This window comes from Macaca fascicularis, chromosome 13, assembly GCF_037993035.2.
Source record: "Macaca fascicularis isolate 582-1 chromosome 13, T2T-MFA8v1.1".
NCBI lineage: Eukaryota > Metazoa > Chordata > Mammalia > Primates > Cercopithecidae > Macaca > Macaca fascicularis.
The window spans coordinates 47,046,254-47,063,964 of NC_088387.1; the positions used below are offsets into that span (position 1 = coordinate 47,046,254).

General features: G+C 48.6%; 1 protein-coding gene across 2 annotated transcripts in view; it reads right to left on the minus strand.

Moving 5' to 3' along the window:
• HK2 (hexokinase 2) overlaps nucleotides 1-17,711 on the minus strand; it is a 56,675-nt gene that overhangs the window by 2,733 nt on the left and 36,231 nt on the right. Inside the window, exons 5-17 of one of the 2 annotated variants that reach the window (XM_045369006.2) lie at nucleotides 16,897-16,992; nucleotides 16,306-16,405; nucleotides 15,803-15,986; nucleotides 13,173-13,328; nucleotides 11,608-11,841; nucleotides 9,958-10,262; nucleotides 8,680-8,828; nucleotides 8,300-8,419; nucleotides 4,979-5,074; nucleotides 4,203-4,302; nucleotides 3,923-4,106; nucleotides 2,569-2,724; nucleotides 1,144-1,377 (exon numbers count right to left, since the gene is read on the minus strand). In XM_045369006.2, coding sequence (XP_045224941.1) covers nucleotides 1,144-1,377; nucleotides 2,569-2,724; nucleotides 3,923-4,106; nucleotides 4,203-4,302; nucleotides 4,979-5,074; nucleotides 8,300-8,419; nucleotides 8,680-8,828; nucleotides 9,958-10,262; nucleotides 11,608-11,841; nucleotides 13,173-13,328; nucleotides 15,803-15,986; nucleotides 16,306-16,405; nucleotides 16,897-16,992 — 2,114 coding nt within the window. Of the gene's footprint in view, nucleotides 1-1,143; nucleotides 1,378-2,568; nucleotides 2,725-3,922; nucleotides 4,107-4,202; nucleotides 4,303-4,978; nucleotides 5,075-6,866; nucleotides 7,861-8,299; nucleotides 8,420-8,679; nucleotides 8,829-9,957; nucleotides 10,263-11,607; nucleotides 11,842-13,172; nucleotides 13,329-15,802; nucleotides 15,987-16,305; nucleotides 16,406-16,896; nucleotides 16,993-17,711 lie in introns of those variants that run through there. The other variant, XM_074010879.1, reaches the window with a different exon arrangement.

Consider the following 17,711-nt stretch of genomic DNA (forward strand, 5'->3'; position numbering starts at 1 on the left):
CCAGAAAACTGTGGCTTATTGAAAACAATTTCCATATCACATCAGCCATTGGAGAGCTGGGATTCAATTCTGGGACAAATGTCTGAGATCCCAGCAAATTGTGTTCTTAAAACTAATAATCAGTAAAAGAGAAGTTCGACAGCCATGGAAGCCACAAGTGTGCCTAACAGAGGAGCACAATCTGTTCACAAACTCTGGAGGAGGAGACCAGGACTCATGAATGTGATTTTCTATCTTCCAGGAGCATAGCCTCGTATCAGAGCCACATCTGCTCCAAAATGCCATTGGAGGCAAAAGAAGCAGACTTACAGAGTCATTGCTAGGGTATCACAGTGATCACAGATCCTTCCTATATGGACCAGAGAAAGAGAGAGCTGTGATCTGTCCCAATACAACAGGGTCAGGACACCCTCCCCATCTACAAAGCTAAAGATGCCATGTCCCAGGGTTGGTGGCTGGGCTTCTGTCCCCCTCCCAATCCTCAGGAAACTTTATGTACAATAACAGTCTGTGACTGTTGCCTGTCAACCCCTGCTCTAGAATGTTGAAAAAAATCTTGCTTCAGAGTTCTAGCATTACATTTGCCAGAACGTTCACAGTAGCACTGTTTGTAACGCTCAAAATCTAGAAGTAACCTAAATATCACATCAATGATAGAAAAAACCACAATATACTCAAAGGTACGCTATACAGCTCTGAAAATTAATGAACTACAACTGTATACTTCAATGCGGATGCATCTCTAAACAAACGCTGTGTGAGAAAAGCCAGCCACAGAAGAGATACCATATGATTCCATTTGTGGCAGGTTCAAAAATAAGTAAAACTAAACAATATGGATGCATACCTAGATATATGCGGGCGGAAAAGAAAAGCAAGGGACTGATTCAGCACAATGCTTACCCGTGGCACGGGAGTGTGAGGACACAATTGTGGAAGGGCTCAGAGGGGGCTTCCCACGATGGGGGGTGAAACACAGGCCTATTTCTGGTTGTGAATCTTTAAACTATAATACATGTATTATATACACTGTTTGGAATGGCTGATAATTCACTATCAAGTAACAAAGGAAAGAGAGAAAAGGGGGAAAGAACAAAGAGACAGAAAGAAGGTGGGCAGGGAGGGCTGGGCTCAGGCACTCACTGAGGATGTAGCTTGTAGAGAGTCCCATCCACACCCACTGTCACTTTGAGAGCGTCCAGCCCACGGTTTTCTCGTATCTTGTCCACCACAGCGGCCATGCCTGCGCCACAGAGCTGGGCTGCGCGTCTGGCCACCACAGTGCACACCTCCTTAACAATGATGCTGTCATCACAGGTGCTCTCAAGCCCTAAGTGTTGCAGGATGGCACGGACTTGCAGCAGGGCCAGGCAGTCACTGGGGTGAGAGGGAGACAGCAAGTGTTCAGTTATGCACCAAGAGGGCTAGTAGCCTACCACACCAGGGCCTGAGTCCTTTATAGGGGAGGCTCTGTGGGGGTCTGGCTCTCCAGGAGCTGGCCCCTCAATGTGGTTCCCATTTCTAAATTCAGAGCACTGCTCATCCTACTGGACTACAATGACTCTTCTTGAGGGTGACAGGAATACAAAGAGCTCCTCATTCCACTCTCCATTCTCGAGGTAGAGCATTACTACTACAAAGTGGATACTCAAAACAAAGCAAATTCACTGTCGATCACAGTGGTCAGTTACAAAGCTCTTTCATGTCCATTCTCTCGCTGCTGGTCATGGGTCTGCAAGGCAGGAATTAACCAAGCAGCATTAGACTCATGCTTTCTTTCTGCTCTGCTGCTCTGGGTGGCCTGAACTGTATTTGTACGCTATTTACAAAGGAAGTGTAAATAAAGTTATAGAAAGAAAATAAACCCTCCTATATAAAGAGAGCTATTTTAAAAGCCTGGAATCACCTTGAACATAACAGACCTGTAAGCTAGAACATATCTTTCTATTCACTGGTGCAGATGCCCGAGGGGTCTACTCACGTCAGTTATCTAGTTCCTGTTCTTCTCTGCCCTGAGAGTAATGGCATAGCATTAATTTTTAAAGGGCTCTGAAATTCACTGTTCTAATTTGGAGCAGATTTTCCACCATTTGACTGTAGGAAGGCGGCTTTGCTCTAATGAGCCACTGTGTGGCATATGTCTGCACTGCCTGACGTTGCAACATTTACTCAATCCTGGCTGCCTGATTACTGCAGCCAGCAGTTAGGAAGGGCTTTCAAGCCGAGTGTGGATGCTTTAATAGGTTATCTTTCTCTGTGCATTTCAATTTACATGCTATGAGCAGGTATCTTTCTACCTTTGATATATGGTCTAAAACCCAACAATACCACTTTACACGACCTCAGGTCAGGCTTAGCACAAACTTTCATGAGAATGCTCTATGTTTGCCCTTAAAATGACAACTGTCCATAATACGCTTTTAGTAAACACTATAGACACGAATGTGTTTGCCACTAAACTGACTTTTGTATGAGTCATGCCCTGAGCTGTGAAAATCCTTCAGTTTATCTGCCAGTGAGAAAAAAGAAGGACATGGCCCCCTGCTACCCTGATCCCTAAGCTCTCACCTCTCAATCTGAGACAAGAACTTGGTTTCGAAGATGCCCCTTGTCTTGAGCCGCTCTGAGATGCGACCTCGGAAGAGCAGCCCACGCTTGGTGAAATCGATGAGAATGTTACGGACAATCTCACCTAGGTACATTCCACTGATCATTTTCTCGAACCTGCAATGCGAGTAACATTCATGGAGGTTAAGTAGGAAGGGAGAGGGATGTGTTGAGACAGGACAGGCCAGCTTAGTCACCCCCAGTGCATCAGAAGTGGCAGACAGGCAGACTCCCCTGATGGAAAAGGAATTGCTACTTGATTCACCTGGGCAGGATCCCTGGTGTCTCTGCATGCTAATTCACAACTTCAGCAACACTGACCACAGTGCCCGAGGCCAGTGGGGCTCCTGGGGAAATAAGCCTCGGAAAGGAACCCACAGGGAAAGGAACTCATTTCCTTTCCAAGGCTTATTTTGAAACTTCATGAAGCAACTCAAGAAGGAACACACACCATAACCCTACCAGACTTCTCGGAGCAGGGGAGAATGCTGAGTCTTAATCTTTAACCTCACTAGGCATTCAGCGTGCCTTCTCTTGGACCTAATCATCATTACTCAAGTAACTACTGCCAGCTGTAGGGCCCCCCGTCCTGGCCACTGGAACTAAACATGATTATGCAGTGACTTGAGGGTCTTTTGGTCCATGAACCCTGCCTTGAAAAAAAAAAATCCATGTCCCCAGTTTCAACCAATACCCCATCGCCACCCCATCTTGGCTTGGCCCAGCCTGCCTCCTTCATTAATGCTGCCTACCTGGCCCCTAGAGGCATTTTAGTCTGTAACTTCTATTCTAGACATGTTTTGCAAAGTTTATTCTGTAGAACGAGGGTGTTTGATTAATCTAGTTAGGAAACACTACAGACAACATCTTAATGAGAAGTGTATTGTCTCTCAGCTCAGACCCTGCTCCCCTACCATGCACAGGGTCTTGTGACACTGGGGCTGACCCAGTGCTCGGCACTGGAAGATGGAGGAGGGAGAGGATTTGTTCCTGTCTGCATCACCCCAGAGATGCTCTGCAGTCTGGCAGCAGCAGGTGCTTCAACTATTTGTTTCTCCTTAGAGTGCCAGACCTAGGCTCCAGTATTCTCCCACCTGTTCCCTGTTCTCCTAGGCTTTGGGGTGGGAGATGCTTCTTACGTTTACTAACTCAGAACTTTCTAGGTGCATTTGACAAGAAACCCTTTCCAAGGAAACCTCCTTTATTAACATCTCATGATAACGAGCATCCTGGGAGATGCTATTGTGGAAGCTCCGATCACTTGTTGCCATCCAGTCCTGGGACACACTTAACAGGGCCCCAGCTGGGTGCCTACCTCTGCTTGCCGGGGTTGAGTGAAAGCTCATCCACAGCCACATCAAATTCCGTGCAGAAGTCATCTAGGCATCCATTGTCCCCGAAGGCCCCCCATTCCATGTTCACACACATCCGCCCCTCTTCTCCTTCCACCAGTTCCACATTGCGCATCTCCTCCATGTAGCAGGCATTGCTGCCCGTGCCTGCCAATCACAGGATACCAGGGCCTTGCTCAGCACCATCCCTCCCACACCCGAGGCCGTGCAGCCCCATGTGGAAAGGACAGTCTGGGTCCTTACCAACGATGAGGCCAACTTCACAGTGAGGGTCTTCAAAGCCACAGGTCATCATAGTTCCAACTGTGTCGTTCACCACGGCAACCACATCCAGGTCAAACTCCTGAGAGGGCAGAAGCAGATGCCCCGTTCACAGGTGAACCCGATATTCTCCTTTCAGACATTTGCGTGGGAGATTTATAGGTATATAAAATATATCTCATACACCATGGCTGGCTCTCTCATTCCATTCAGGTCTGTGCTTAAATGTCACCGCTTTGGAGAGACCCTCCCCGCTCGTGCTATTTAACAGTGCCCCTTGCCAGCACACTTGCTCCAACTGCTCTCCTCACTCCACTTCACTCCTTTTCTTTTTTTTTTTTTTAACTCTATATGGTCTAAAAAGGGAAGGCATGAATAATACACACTTGTTTAGCATATAATCAAGAAATAACCATAAAAATGGGCAACCAGCAGCCCTCATGGCTGCTCTGCTTATGGAGTAGCCATTCTTTTACTCCTTTACTTGTGTGTTGTGTGTGTGTGTGTGTGTGTGTGTGTGTGTGTGTTTCACAGCTCTTAACAGCACCTGCCACTAGGTCATGGGCTTATTTGTTTATAGAACAAAGCTTTGTTGTGGTCACTCCTGAACCGCCAGTGCTGAGAGCATGGCTTGACACACAGTGCACACTCAACAACCCATGCAGCCACACTTAACGCTGCCCTCACTTTCTGAACACACAGACCAGGTCAATCATCGAGGAGCTGACACATCAGGCCTCGTGCCATGTGTCTCCTACCTCTCGCCGGTGGATCGCTTCCTTCAGCAGGGTCACCACGTCCTCGCCCTCACAGCCAGATGCCTTGAAGCCTTTTGTCCACTTGAGGAGGATGCTCTAAAAGTCACACATTAGCATGGAGAGGACATCAGGGAAGGGCTCCCAGGTCAGACGGATCCTCCAGTGTCACCAATCATCTCACCCACAAATTAGTCTAAACTGTTCCTAAGGTACTTACTTGGATTTATTAAGCACCTACTGTGTAGCAGGTACTGGGCTAAGCACAGATCATGTATTACATCATATAATCCTCACAGCACCCTTGTGGAACATCTGTCGTGTTTATGGCCACTTTATAAGAACCTGAGGCTCTGGAGTGATTTGCTCAAGGCCTACAGCTTGGAAGAGAGAAGCAGGATGCACCCTGAGGCCCTCCGACCCCAATGAATGGGCTCATAAGCACCATGCAGCTGCCCTTGCTGTGCAACTTCTTCCTGTGTGCTTGCTTTGCTCACTGGGCAAAGCAGTTTGCTCTGTCCCTATCCTTTACATCAGAAGGGTCGGTGTACGTCTCCTAATTTCAAACTCCACCATCTGGCGAACAAGTGCTTCGCCCACAGCTGGGTGACAGCTAGGCTTCACCACCACCCCATGTCTTTCACTGAGAAAAACAACTCCGGGCTCCTCCTCAGCATCCTCAGTGGCCCCTTGCCTTCAATATGGTCCTCTGGGAGCAGATGCATGATGGCTTTGAACCTGGGGAAAATGCTTTGGGTTTTATTCCCTGATGCCCTCTCTGCTGCCACAGCCCACCAGGAAACAAGCCTCAGGGCTTCAGACCCCTTACCCAAGAGCTCGGCTTCCATAAATGAGCTGTGTGGTCATAACCCACCCATTTGCATGATTTCTTCAGGCCCTGCTAAGGGATTCAGCCCATCAGCTTGGCATTTCATTCACATCAACCTGGAGGTGTCACACTGTGTTTAGATCCCAGGAGATTCAGAAAACAAAGCGCATACCCTCAGAGACCTAGCTGGCACACCCACGACCAGACAAGTGTGTGCTTATCTCTACCCAGCTCTCCACAAGTTAGCTTCATATCTCTGACAAAAGTTTGTATTTAAAGAATGTTCAAATAACATTATTTCAGGTGATCCTTACTGATAAGGCAAGTGGAGCTCCAACAGCTGGGGAGGCTCACCCCAGGCCAGCAGCTGGGAAACACAGCTGGGGGGCCACTGAGCCCTAGGGCCTCTAAGCCCGGGGGCCTCTGCACTGGCGGGATTTCCCAGTCATAGAAGGATCTTGCCAGAGCCCACAGGCAGAAATGATTTCTGCTTTATTTGCTCTTAATTTTTACGGCTCTAGACCTAACAAGTGCTCCTCACAGAAACCTGGAACACAGAATAAAACCTAATCCAATGGCCTGGAATCTTACAATTCAGAAACAGTTAACACACTTTCCAGTTTCCCTGGCAAATATGTAAATAAATATATACCCTGTTGGCATGAAAAGTTAAGATAGTATCTACTAGAAAATATTTCGGTAGGAAGTCTAGAAGAGGATATACACTGGAGTGTTATGCTTTTATCATCCCGTTAATTGTATTTTATATTTTTCTATATCATAAAGAGATTACCATTTCTAAAGAAAAATAGTTTTAAAACTTTTTAGTCATACCAGTATTTTTTCATGTGATTGAAATTTCTTACAAATAACTAGTGGCTGATACTAGGCAATAAGTGGGTCAGAATTTATTTAACTATTATCTCACTATTGAACAAGTTTGTTTCTAATATGTGTTATAAGTAATGGTCCATTAAATAGTACAGAAGTATTTGTCCACATGAGGCATAAAGCAATGCTGGTCTGGTTAACACTAGATGAATATTAATAGGTGTTGAGAAATACCAGACTAAGCAGAGTTTTTATTGCAGAACTTCTTAAAACCTTAATTACACTAGTGCACATGGGGAATTCTCTCAGATAAGGAGGAGAAGGAGGCATTTACAGAACTCAGTGAAGCAAGTAGAGGGCCACTGTTGCAGGGACCCTATGGGAAATGCTGGTCTTTCCTTGTCACTGGGGTAGGCTTTTCTGTGCTGGCCCAGCTCTTTCTGTCACTTGCTCCCACCTACATGCCCCTCTCCACACTGGGCAGCCTGCTCGCTTTTCTTTCCCACCAACTCATTCTTCTGACTTGTTCCAAGTCCTGATGTCCCCCAGGTGTGCACTCAGATTAACAACATCTGTCTCACTACCTGTCCTGGGGGCTTCAGTATCCATCCCATTAGGGCCACATTCCAAACAGCAGCTCTTCCTTTTCTGAGCTTGCTTCGTCAGTCCAGCTTGTTTGTAAGCATCTAAAGGTAGGAGCCATGCCTTTTATGCCTAGCAGTGGCATGTGCAACATACCACACACCGGCAGCGTGCACATGCGCTTCTTCATGACTGAGACGGAGACACAACTGCTTAAAAACAGTCTCCTGATACCTAATGCTCAGGTCTACCAGTCATCAGCAGCAGATCCAGCACTGCCTACTCAGTTCTCCACTTCTCGGGGCACTCATGTCCAGAATATCCGGGAGTGCCAGATCCTCACGCACCTACTTCACACCCAAGGTAAGTTGAAGAGGAGTGAGAAGCAAAGATGAGACCGGAGAAGAGCCGGGGTATCCAAACAGCAGGAGATGGCATGAAAATGCCCTGATCCCATAACAAGGGCCTCAAGAGCCCCACAGCATAACTGAGAGCACAGCCTCAGGCATCAGGAACCCAGAATCCAAATCTTGACTTGGCCAGTCCCAAGCTATTATGACCTGGAGCAAGATAGCCAGCACCTCTGTAGGGCTTATTTTCCTTTCTGTAGAATGGGTATTCAAACACGTCTCTTACATGGTTGCTGTGAGGGTTAGATGAGATAATGCACATAAGACGTCTAACATAGTACCTGGCATAAAGTAAGTGCTTAAAAATGATATATTCAGTAGAGATGGGGTCTTCCTATGTTGCCTAGGCCGGTCTTGAAATCCTGGCCTCAAGCAATCCTCCTGTCTCAGCCTCCCAAAGTGCTGAGATTACAGGTGTGAGTCACCATGCCGGGCAGTCGTTAACATTGAGTAACATCATCATCATTGCCCCAAAGGCTGTCACAGCTGAGCTCACCTACTTAACCTCCACCAGCCTCAACCTACTCATTCCCATCGAGGGGTCCCTCCCCACTACTAGTCACTCACGTCCTTCTTTCCTTAGTCTTAGCTCAACTTTCTCCCCTGCTCCATACCTGGCTGGTTTAGAGTCAATAAAGCCCTCAGGGGAGCCCTCCAGGAAGGTGTTATTACCTCGTCCAGGCTGTTCTGCTGGCAGGGGAAGGAGAAGGTAAAACCCAGAGGCAGGGACACGCCCTTCATGCCCATGTACTCAAGGAAGTCCGCGATGCACTGGACAATGTGGTCAAAGAGCTGCAGGGAGAAGTTAGGACACTGAGGGAGGGGCCCTGGGCAGGGCAGGCTGCCCCCAGCAGGGCCCGCGCAAGACCTCAATGTTTCTTTCCACCCAGAAGAAATGCAAGCTCAGGCACAAACCTGAGTCAAGACCAGGCTGGAGCCCTGGGTCCAACTAGCCCTCCCCAGGGTCACAGATAAGCAGAGAAAGCACTGTTCTCAAAGGCAAGAGGTGACATCCACCAGGGGCCCCCTCCTGGAGGCGCCGCCCTGCTCACCTCGTCCCCGGTACCATGCATGACCTCCTGCGGGATGGCGTAGATCTTGTTGTGCATCTCCACTCCACCCCACTTCCCATTCCGAACACGCACCAGCAGGACCCGGAAATTTGTTCCTCCAAGGTCCAAGGCCAAGAAGTCCCCTTTCTCTGGAAAGTAAGCCCAGGGAGGTGATAAGTTGGGACAGAACATGGGGAATGCTGAGACAGTACACTTAAAACTATCCAAATACACCATTCCTGTTCCATCAAATGCCAGCTTATATTACATTCTAGAATACAGAAGGAACAGAAGAGTCCAGCTCCGTGAAGGAAGCTGAAGGGAAATCTTTTAAAATGAGAAAACCCTCCCTTGTTGGACAATTACAATGTGCCACATGCCTCACACACAGTCCTGATTCAATCCTTAGGAAGCCCTGAGAGGAAGACACTGCATTCCTCTCTTAAGGATGATTGGGATCCAGCTGATAGGTTAAATCACTTGCCCAGGGCCATACAACCAGGACAGGGTAGAGCAGGGACCAAATCCCAGTCTCTGTCTCTGGAACCTCTACCAACTGTGCTATGCTGGCCTGCTCATCGACTATCTTCTCTGAATTGGAATAAGACCACCATTTCTGAGGTTACGAGTTACAGCAGGGGTCAGAAATCTTCTTCTGTAAAGGCCTGGACAGCAAACAGTTCAGGCTCTGTGGGTCACGCAGTCTTTGCTGCCGCCACTCAACTTTGCCAAGACAGTGTAAAACAACAGTAAGATGGGCATGGCTGTGTAATAATAAAACCTTATGTACAAAAACAGGTGGTGGGCCACATTCAGACCATGAGCCATAGTTTGCCAACCCTGACTCAGACCAACATGGTGATTGCAGGAGCAGATTCTAGAACCTGAACTCCTGGGTTTGAATCCCAGCTCTGACATTTTCTAGTTGCGTGAATTTAGGCAGGTGTCTTAACTTCTCTGCGCCTCAGTTTTCTGTCAAACACAGGTCAATACATAAAATTAACTGCTAATATTTTTTAAGTTAACAAAGATTACATGAATTCATACACATAAAGTGCTTCGACACACAGTAAGTATTGAATAAGTATTGACTATTATTACTGTTTGCAGAGGAGCACCTTGTCTGAGTTTATCAAAGATCAGAACTCCCTAGTAATACAGCTGAAGAAATGTGTTCTGGTTCAAATGTCCAATGCTAATGCTAAGGGAGTCTTCCCAGGGCATCAACACTAGGACAAAGGCCCACCATGTGAGCCAGGTGGCAACCCTGCCGCATACCTGTGCCATCAGGGGTGGCACACACGTAGGTGGGCAGCATCTTGACGGGGGCAATGGCATGAGTCTCCTTGCTTAGACCTCGCTCCATTTCCACCTTCATTCTTCTCTTGACCTCCAACAGCTGGTCATGGCTCAGCTGCAGAGGCTCCAGTGTCTTCTGGCGGGCTCGGTGTTGATCGGCCAGCCGGTAAGCCACTGCTGTCACCATGGCTGCACCTTTGCCACTGCCATCCTCGGAGCGGAGGAAGCGGACATCGCAGTCGGGCACCAGCCGCCGCACGGTCTTATGTAGACACTTAGCGAAACTGTAGTTCCCCAGGGCGGATAAAGAGACAGGTGTCCATGGTTAGGGTCAATGGTGCAAATGGTTAGACAGTTGCCCACCGCCTTAGCCCAAATGCCAAAAAGCACCTGCAGGAGTGGGTGCCGCCCTAAATATCCTCTCTCCACTCTCCCAAGTTAGGAACCACTAGAAAAACATATCAACTATGACCACTGGGATTGGTTCACCCCCACCACTGAAAGGAAAAGACCTTCTAATAAGCCACTGTCCCCTACATGCAGTCACACAAGACCTCCTCTTCCTACTGAAGAAGGCCCCCTGGCCACTGCTCCTCTGCCCAACATGGTACCATCAGCCTCTTTGCTGGAGTAGCCCTGTGGTATGAGGTGGTTCTGATGCCACCTACTTGTCTTGTTCCATCACTATTTCACTAGCTGCTGTCTGGGAAAGACCCAAAATTAAAAGCTAGAGATGCTCTTCTGGACTTTAGCTTCTCTTTAGCCAGTTTCTGCCAATGATCCCAAAGGTGTCTGCACAGCTAAAGACAATGGGTGTGTTCAGCCAGGAACTCTCTGGGTAGTGGCACTTGGAGTCATGGTCTCCAGGGCCTTCCTACTCCAAGTGTGATCTGTGGGCTGCAGCCTCACTGGGGGCTGTGAGAGATGCGGGATCTCAGGCTCACCCCAGACCTTCCGATCAGAATCTGCCTCCTAACAAGGTCCCCACATGACTCACGTGCACACTCAAGTTTTTGCATCACTGAGTAGGAACAGGGAATCTCAGGGCTGAGTCCTCCTGCACCAACCAGTTAAGAAAACGAAGGCACATTGACCTGGCATTCTTATGAGGTGAAAATGATGGGGAAATAAGTAGGGCACAAAAGAGAGCCATCTTCTAGGTCTCAGCTGAAATGTGAACATTCTGGTACCTACGACCTGAGGGATCAAAATGTGGACAGGGCAGGATCAATTTAATACCAAGGTCAGCCAGAGAAGCTGGTAACCCCCACTGGGCTGGGGTGGCCCCTGGCAGAGGACATAGCACCTGCAGGAATCACCAAGAATTCTAAGAGTAAAGACAGGAACAATAACACATAAAAAAGAGGATGGCAAAGAGAGTGCCCAGCAGCCAGAGGAGCTCTGCGGAGAGCCCGAGTCATTGGTAGCCTTCAGAAATCACCTCCACCCGCGCCAGATATGACTCCCTCCCATTCCCCCTTGCCCAGGCGAGAACTTTTATTCCAAGACCCTCAGCTCCATGGTCCCGCCACACCACCCCTGAAATGCAAAATGGAGCTGGCATGAGGAGTCACTCAGCCCCAGGTGCTCCAGGAACTCTGCGTCTCCAGGCCCTGCACACTGACTCACTGGGGGTGTTTCTTGTAGACGGAGCCGTCAACCCCAACAGTAGAGCGCAGCCGCTCCTCGCCTTTGTTCTCCTTGATGCGCTGCAGCACGGCGGCCAGGGTGGCTGCGCACAGGCTGGCGGAGCGTGTGGACACAATCTGGCAGATTCGGTGAGTGGCCACGCAGTCCTCCTGAGTCGGGTCCAGGCCCAACCGCATCAGGACCTCACGGGCCTTCCGGATGCCATCCTTCTCCCTGGGAAACAGAAAGACAGCATGTAGGCCCACGTCTGACCCACTGTGGCCAGCGTGTGTGTTGCAGAGTGGTAAGGAAGCCCTTTAGCTCCAGCAAATTCACTGCCCAGTGGGGACAGAATCCCTCTGCATTGCTCAGTCCACCTGCGCGGGGCAGGAGGAGGAGGAAGAGGGTGCAAAATACAGTACAGCCACCCTGAGGCTCCTCTCCCTGAGGCCCCACACACACGCACACAGAGACACAGGGAGTTGAGAAAAACAAGTATTTCTTATGCATGTGCTGTGTAAAAACAAGGCCCTGTTCTTGGTGCTTTACCACCAAGTTGTGTGAGAGTTTGTGTTACATTTGCTTGTGTTAGGGGAGACAGACAGTGTCTCTGCTGTCAGCCGCTCTCTACATGTGAACCCTGCTGTGATGCCCACCTGGTTTCTCTCTCTAAAGCAGTCGGAGTCTATTGCATTTCACCATGGACTTGGCACTGCTTTAGCTTGTGTCTAAAGACAGTTGGTAAGGGGCTAGTGCTATAACCTTAGCACCCTTCTCAAGGGAACTAAATCTTGTATCACCTGGGGGTACTTGCATCACCTTGGGGTATAGCAAAAAGTAGGCCCCATTCCTTCAAGAGTTTCCCCTTAAAACAAAGTCATTCGAACTGTTCCACTGCTCCATTTGGCTCCAAAGACACCTCCTCTCCACCATCTGGTCCCTGAAACACCAGGACTTCTTCAGTCTACAAGTGGAAATCTCAAGAACAGCAAACGAGGCCCGCCCAACTCTTGGGATATTGTTAACAAAAAAAAAAAAACAAAAATCAAGCCATCCTCACTCTCGCCCCTGCTGGGCTGTGAAAATGCAGGCCCCAGCTCTGCTTATTAGAATTAATTGGGTAGCTATATCTCTGGCCCATCCAAAGACCTAGCTTTCTATTATGAAGCAGGGGTCATGATAGAGTCCTTTTTGAGAAATGCCAATAGGGAATCAGATGTCAGAGCTTCAGGAGAAGGAAAAGGAGGCAGATGCAGGGAAGTCGTTCAGGGGCCCTCTGGGATCCTACAGCTTTAAACCCAGTGCAACAGCCCAAGTCCCTGCATATGGAGGCCAACCACCGTTCCCAGCACCATGCGTCACTGGTAGCAATCACATTCGAAATCGACAAGAGTGGAGACTGGTAAGTGAAGTGAAGCCATAGGCCTGCCATGGTCCATGTCGTGTGAGACCCTCTTGCAGTCTACACTTGAAGAGTCAAAAGGTAGTGCCCCCTCCTCATTCCCCAACTACCCGTCCACTCTTGTGGTGACCCAGTGAATAGAGGGGGCTGGCCAGACGCTCACCCTTCGATATCTGAGATGTCTTTGGTCTCAAAGCGACCGGTGTTGAGGAGCTCTGGGCTGAGCTTCCCCCCAAAGAGCAGCTCCTCCTTGGCCATCTTCACCAGGATAAGCCTCACCAGCTCCCCCATGTACATCCCACTGATCATCTTCTCAAACCTGCCGGAAGATACAAACCAAAAACATAAAGTCCCGGTTGAAGCAAGATGTGCACGTGTGAAACTTTACAACTAAGGGTTAATGTGTGCTGCATGGCCCAGGAGTAAGATATGTGGAGAGGTGACAGCTCAGGGTGGCTGACTTGGGCTGTCCCTGCAGGCTGGTGGGCCTTGACCTATGGAGAAGAATAAATGAGCCTTAAACAGCCAAATGAAACACCCAGGGAGTATGGAACATTCTGGAACAGCCTGTATTTAAGTAAAGTTATGCATAGGGTGGTAATCTTTAAAAATCTTCTCTAGCCAGGAAATAATTTTTAAAATTAAAATCTTACATAGCCCAATATTTATTTACAAGAGAAAATGGCAATCTGATTAAATATGTGGCACAGGCCTAGAAATTCATCAACTCATACTGTCCACCCCTGCAAGATGTTCATGGGCTCCAAGGAAAATGGTGTGAAAACCACCCGGGCCAGGGGATGATGGGGCAACATTATAAAGGCAGGTTGGGACAGAGAAATCCGCACTGGGCTAAGAGCTCTGAATGACAGGTCTCAGGGGTCTGGGAGTGAAACACGCTTCTGAGCAGGCAGGTGACAAGATAAAGGCATGTTTTAGAAAGGCAGGGGCCGGCCCCCAAACCGGCAGCGCTGTCGGGTGATTTAATTTTTCAACACTAGGTGGCACTGTTTTCTTTGGTAATTGGACTTTCTGGCTAGAACTGAGAGGAAACCAAGCCCTGGTGATTCTTTTTGGCAAAAGGCCCATTTCTGGGTGTTTGAGAAAGAACCTGTCTTAGAGAAGGCACCTGGGCCTGCTGCCACTAACTAGGATGAGCCCCAGCGAGGAGGGGGCCCAGGACTGAGATGTGAAAGGGATTCCAAGGTTACCTTTCGGAGAGGAAACCCAGGCCTCCAGGAAGCAGCCTGCTCAAGACCCAGGGCCAAGTACAGCAGCATGGCGGCTAGCTGAGAGCCGGCAAAATTGCGAAGATGACAGCGCGCAAGATGTTAGTGCACCCACACAGGCAGAACTTCAGGAGAAGGAAACCAGCGTGGATGCGAGCCTGGCTTCAACAGTAAGGAACTCCATGTCTGCCCCAACATCTTCTCCCACACAGCTGGTTCTACGGGAGCTGTGGGGAGTGAGGTGGGGGGTGCGCTGGGCCCGGTGGGGCTCCCAAGTGTGGGTGGTTTTTTATAATGGGTGATTTTTTATAAGTTTTTATTCTAGTTTTTAAAAACACTTTGTTCCAGTCAACATTTGGAAGATACTTACTTGGAAATACATTACAGGGGGCAAAAATTGTCTACGGTGACTTCAGGGCTGCCATGGATAACAATTTGGTGGGTGTCTGAGGATAAGCCGGGGGTGTGTTGTCATGGTCTGGCTGGCAAATTTGTCTGTTGACACTTGAAAGGGCCTATAGTTCCTCGGAATGACTTGGGTGTGCCTCATTCGCGGAGGCAGACACCGAGTGATTTTTCAGCTCATAAACCTCTCATCAGCCGTGGCAGACACAACCAGTATGTTCCTCAGAAAGTCCGAGTAAAGGACTCATTTCAACATGTGAAAGAAGCTTGTGACTTAGATAAATAAACCATGCTTTGAGAAAGCAAGCACTCTCCTGGAAAGAAAAAGGTTACCCACCACTGACTTGGTTTATAGGGTTCAATTTTCCTCTCCAGGTAGAGATCTGCACGAAAAGCTTTTCTACAACAGTCACAAGACAAACGATGATCTGTATTGCTCAAAATATTTTGCAACTGCTTCAGACCTTCCTGTTTCAAGACCTTCACACGTACATTTGGCAAATGTTTGTGAAAGTGAAATAAGGTTTTGTAAGAGATAAAAGCGACTAAAAACAAAGGCAGGCCAGGCTGGAGAATACAATATTCAGGATCTAAAATGCTAGAAGCCCCTCCTCCAGTCCATCCAATGTCCAAAGGAAAGAGGCCAAGGAAGCTCCTCAGCCAATGTCTCCCGAGGCCATGGGTCTGCCTGCAGCTGCAGCAGGAGGCCCTGGGACCCCAGAGACCAGCAATGAGCAGCCAGCTGTCAGCCTGTCCTCTGGGTAGTGATGGAGTTGGAGCTACGAAAAAGGAGCTTTCAGAGACCCCAATCTTGGCCACCTCAACACAACTTTTCTTAGGTGGCTCACAGTCCCCATGGACAATTTACAAATAGAAGGTGGAAAGAAAGAACAGGGCCACCCACTTACACTCAGAATAGAACCTTCTAAAATGACTCCTGTGAAGGACACACATTATTAGCTATAATCTGGTGTATCCGCTTGCTCTCTGTTTTAGATCCTCTCAGCAATTTACAGTCACAGACATTCCTATGACCAGTGGCCGCCTTGGCCACCTCTGGGGATGTAAGACTGTAAAGAAACAACCCCCTGGCCCCGACCAGCCCCAAACTCAGCTCCAGGCCCCCTCCAAGCCACTCGCACAGGAAAGGCCCACTCACAGTTGCTTCCCTGGGTTCAGCGAGCCCATGTCAATCTCCTGGTCAAACTCAGTGCGAATGTCGTTGAGCGAGCCATCGTCCCCGAAGGCCCCCCACTCCATATTGATACACATCCGCCCCTCGTCACCTTCCACCATGTCGATGTGGCGCATCTCTTCCATGTAGCAGGCGTTGCTGCCCGTGCCTGCCAAAACAAGGGATGGCTATGCACACACCTGCTCCAGCCCCTTCCCATCCCTCTTCCCTCTTACACTACTGTCCCGAGACTGCCCGGCCAGGGTGGCTGGGATTTCTCACTGCAGACTCTGGGGTCATCACAATACATGGTCTAATCTTCTGCCACCCCCAACTCCATGAGTCCCTGTTCAGCTCTCCAAAGTGATTGGACCATTATCTTCTAATATGAACCAAAGGAACAACCAACCCATGGGCCCCTTCTCCCTTTCCGGCCCACACCCCCATCTCTTGGCCAGCACCGGCCCTCATGCCCAGTATTCGCTTACCCACAATGAGACCAATCTCACAGTTGTGGTCATCATAACCACAGGTCATCATGGTCCCAACTGTGTCATTCACCACAGCCACAATGTCGATATCAAAGTCCTATGGAGATAAAAGGGAGGGCTCTGACCTTCATAATCACAGAGGGCAACTTTCCTAACACCAGCTGTACATCACTCCTCCTCTTTCACCTCCTCCTTCTGTCCCTCTCCCTCTCACTCTCTCTTTCCCCTTCCCTCCCCAGAACTCCTCCTGTAATAAGACTTTTAACTGATTCTCTCTCTGCACCATTCCACTCCCATGTCAACATCATTCCAACTTTCTTACTTAGAAATGATATTCAAGTCTTCTTCAGGTTAAGAACTAAAGAGTTTTTCTTGTGCCAAGGCTAAGATTATTTATCCATTGCAATAATCTAAAAACCCCCAAAGCAGCAGATCATATGCAAAATTATTGAGTACTTGTGTCAGGGAAATGAGAACCTCTCCTTAAGCTCCACAAAAGCAGATCATGATGAGTCAAGGATATTCAAGGAGTCTTCAGGGTGGACCCAGAAAAGCCCACAGACCCCAAGCTCCTGCCACCCCACTCACCCCTCTCCGCTGGATGGCCTTCCGGATCAAAGTCACAACGTCTCTGCCTTCCACTCCACTGGACTTGAATCCCTTGGTCCATGAGACCAGGAAACTCTGGAAAAGGAGCAAGGAGTGAATACTGATTTCCCACTAAAACTGAAACTCACACCATACCCCTCAAACCTCCATCATTGGCAGAGACCTCTGCCACTGGGGTAAAGTCGTGGTTGAATATTTGTATTACTTCCTGGCTAGCCTAGGAAAAAGAAACTCAGGACAACCGTCACTATAAGACACAGTCATGTGCCCCATAACTATGTTTCAGTCAATGACCGCTTGTGTATACTGTGGTGGTAACAAGATTATAATAGAGCTCGATAGTTACTATTGCCTAGTTTAGATACACAGATATCACTGTGTCACAATTGCCTATAGCATTCAGTACAGTAGCATGCTATACAGATTTGTGGCCTAGGAGCAAGAGGCTGTCCCATACAGCCTAGGTGTGTAGTAGTAGTCTGTACCATCTCGGTTTGCGTAAGTGCACTCTATGATGTTTACACATAAGTGAAATCACCTAATAAAGCATTTCTCAGCACATATCCCCATTGTTAAGCAATACATGACTGTACTAGTTTCCTTACATCAGTAACTCTCCAAGCATCTTTCTTCCGAGGGTCTTTATCACAACACTTTAGACTGGGGAGTTCCTGAGTTCTCACTGTGGATGGGATAAGGATACTGTGCAATGTGTGTGGGAGACAGAGTGATAAAGAGCACTCCCAACCCCCCAAATATTTCTTCACCAGCCCCCACACTGACATACACAGTCA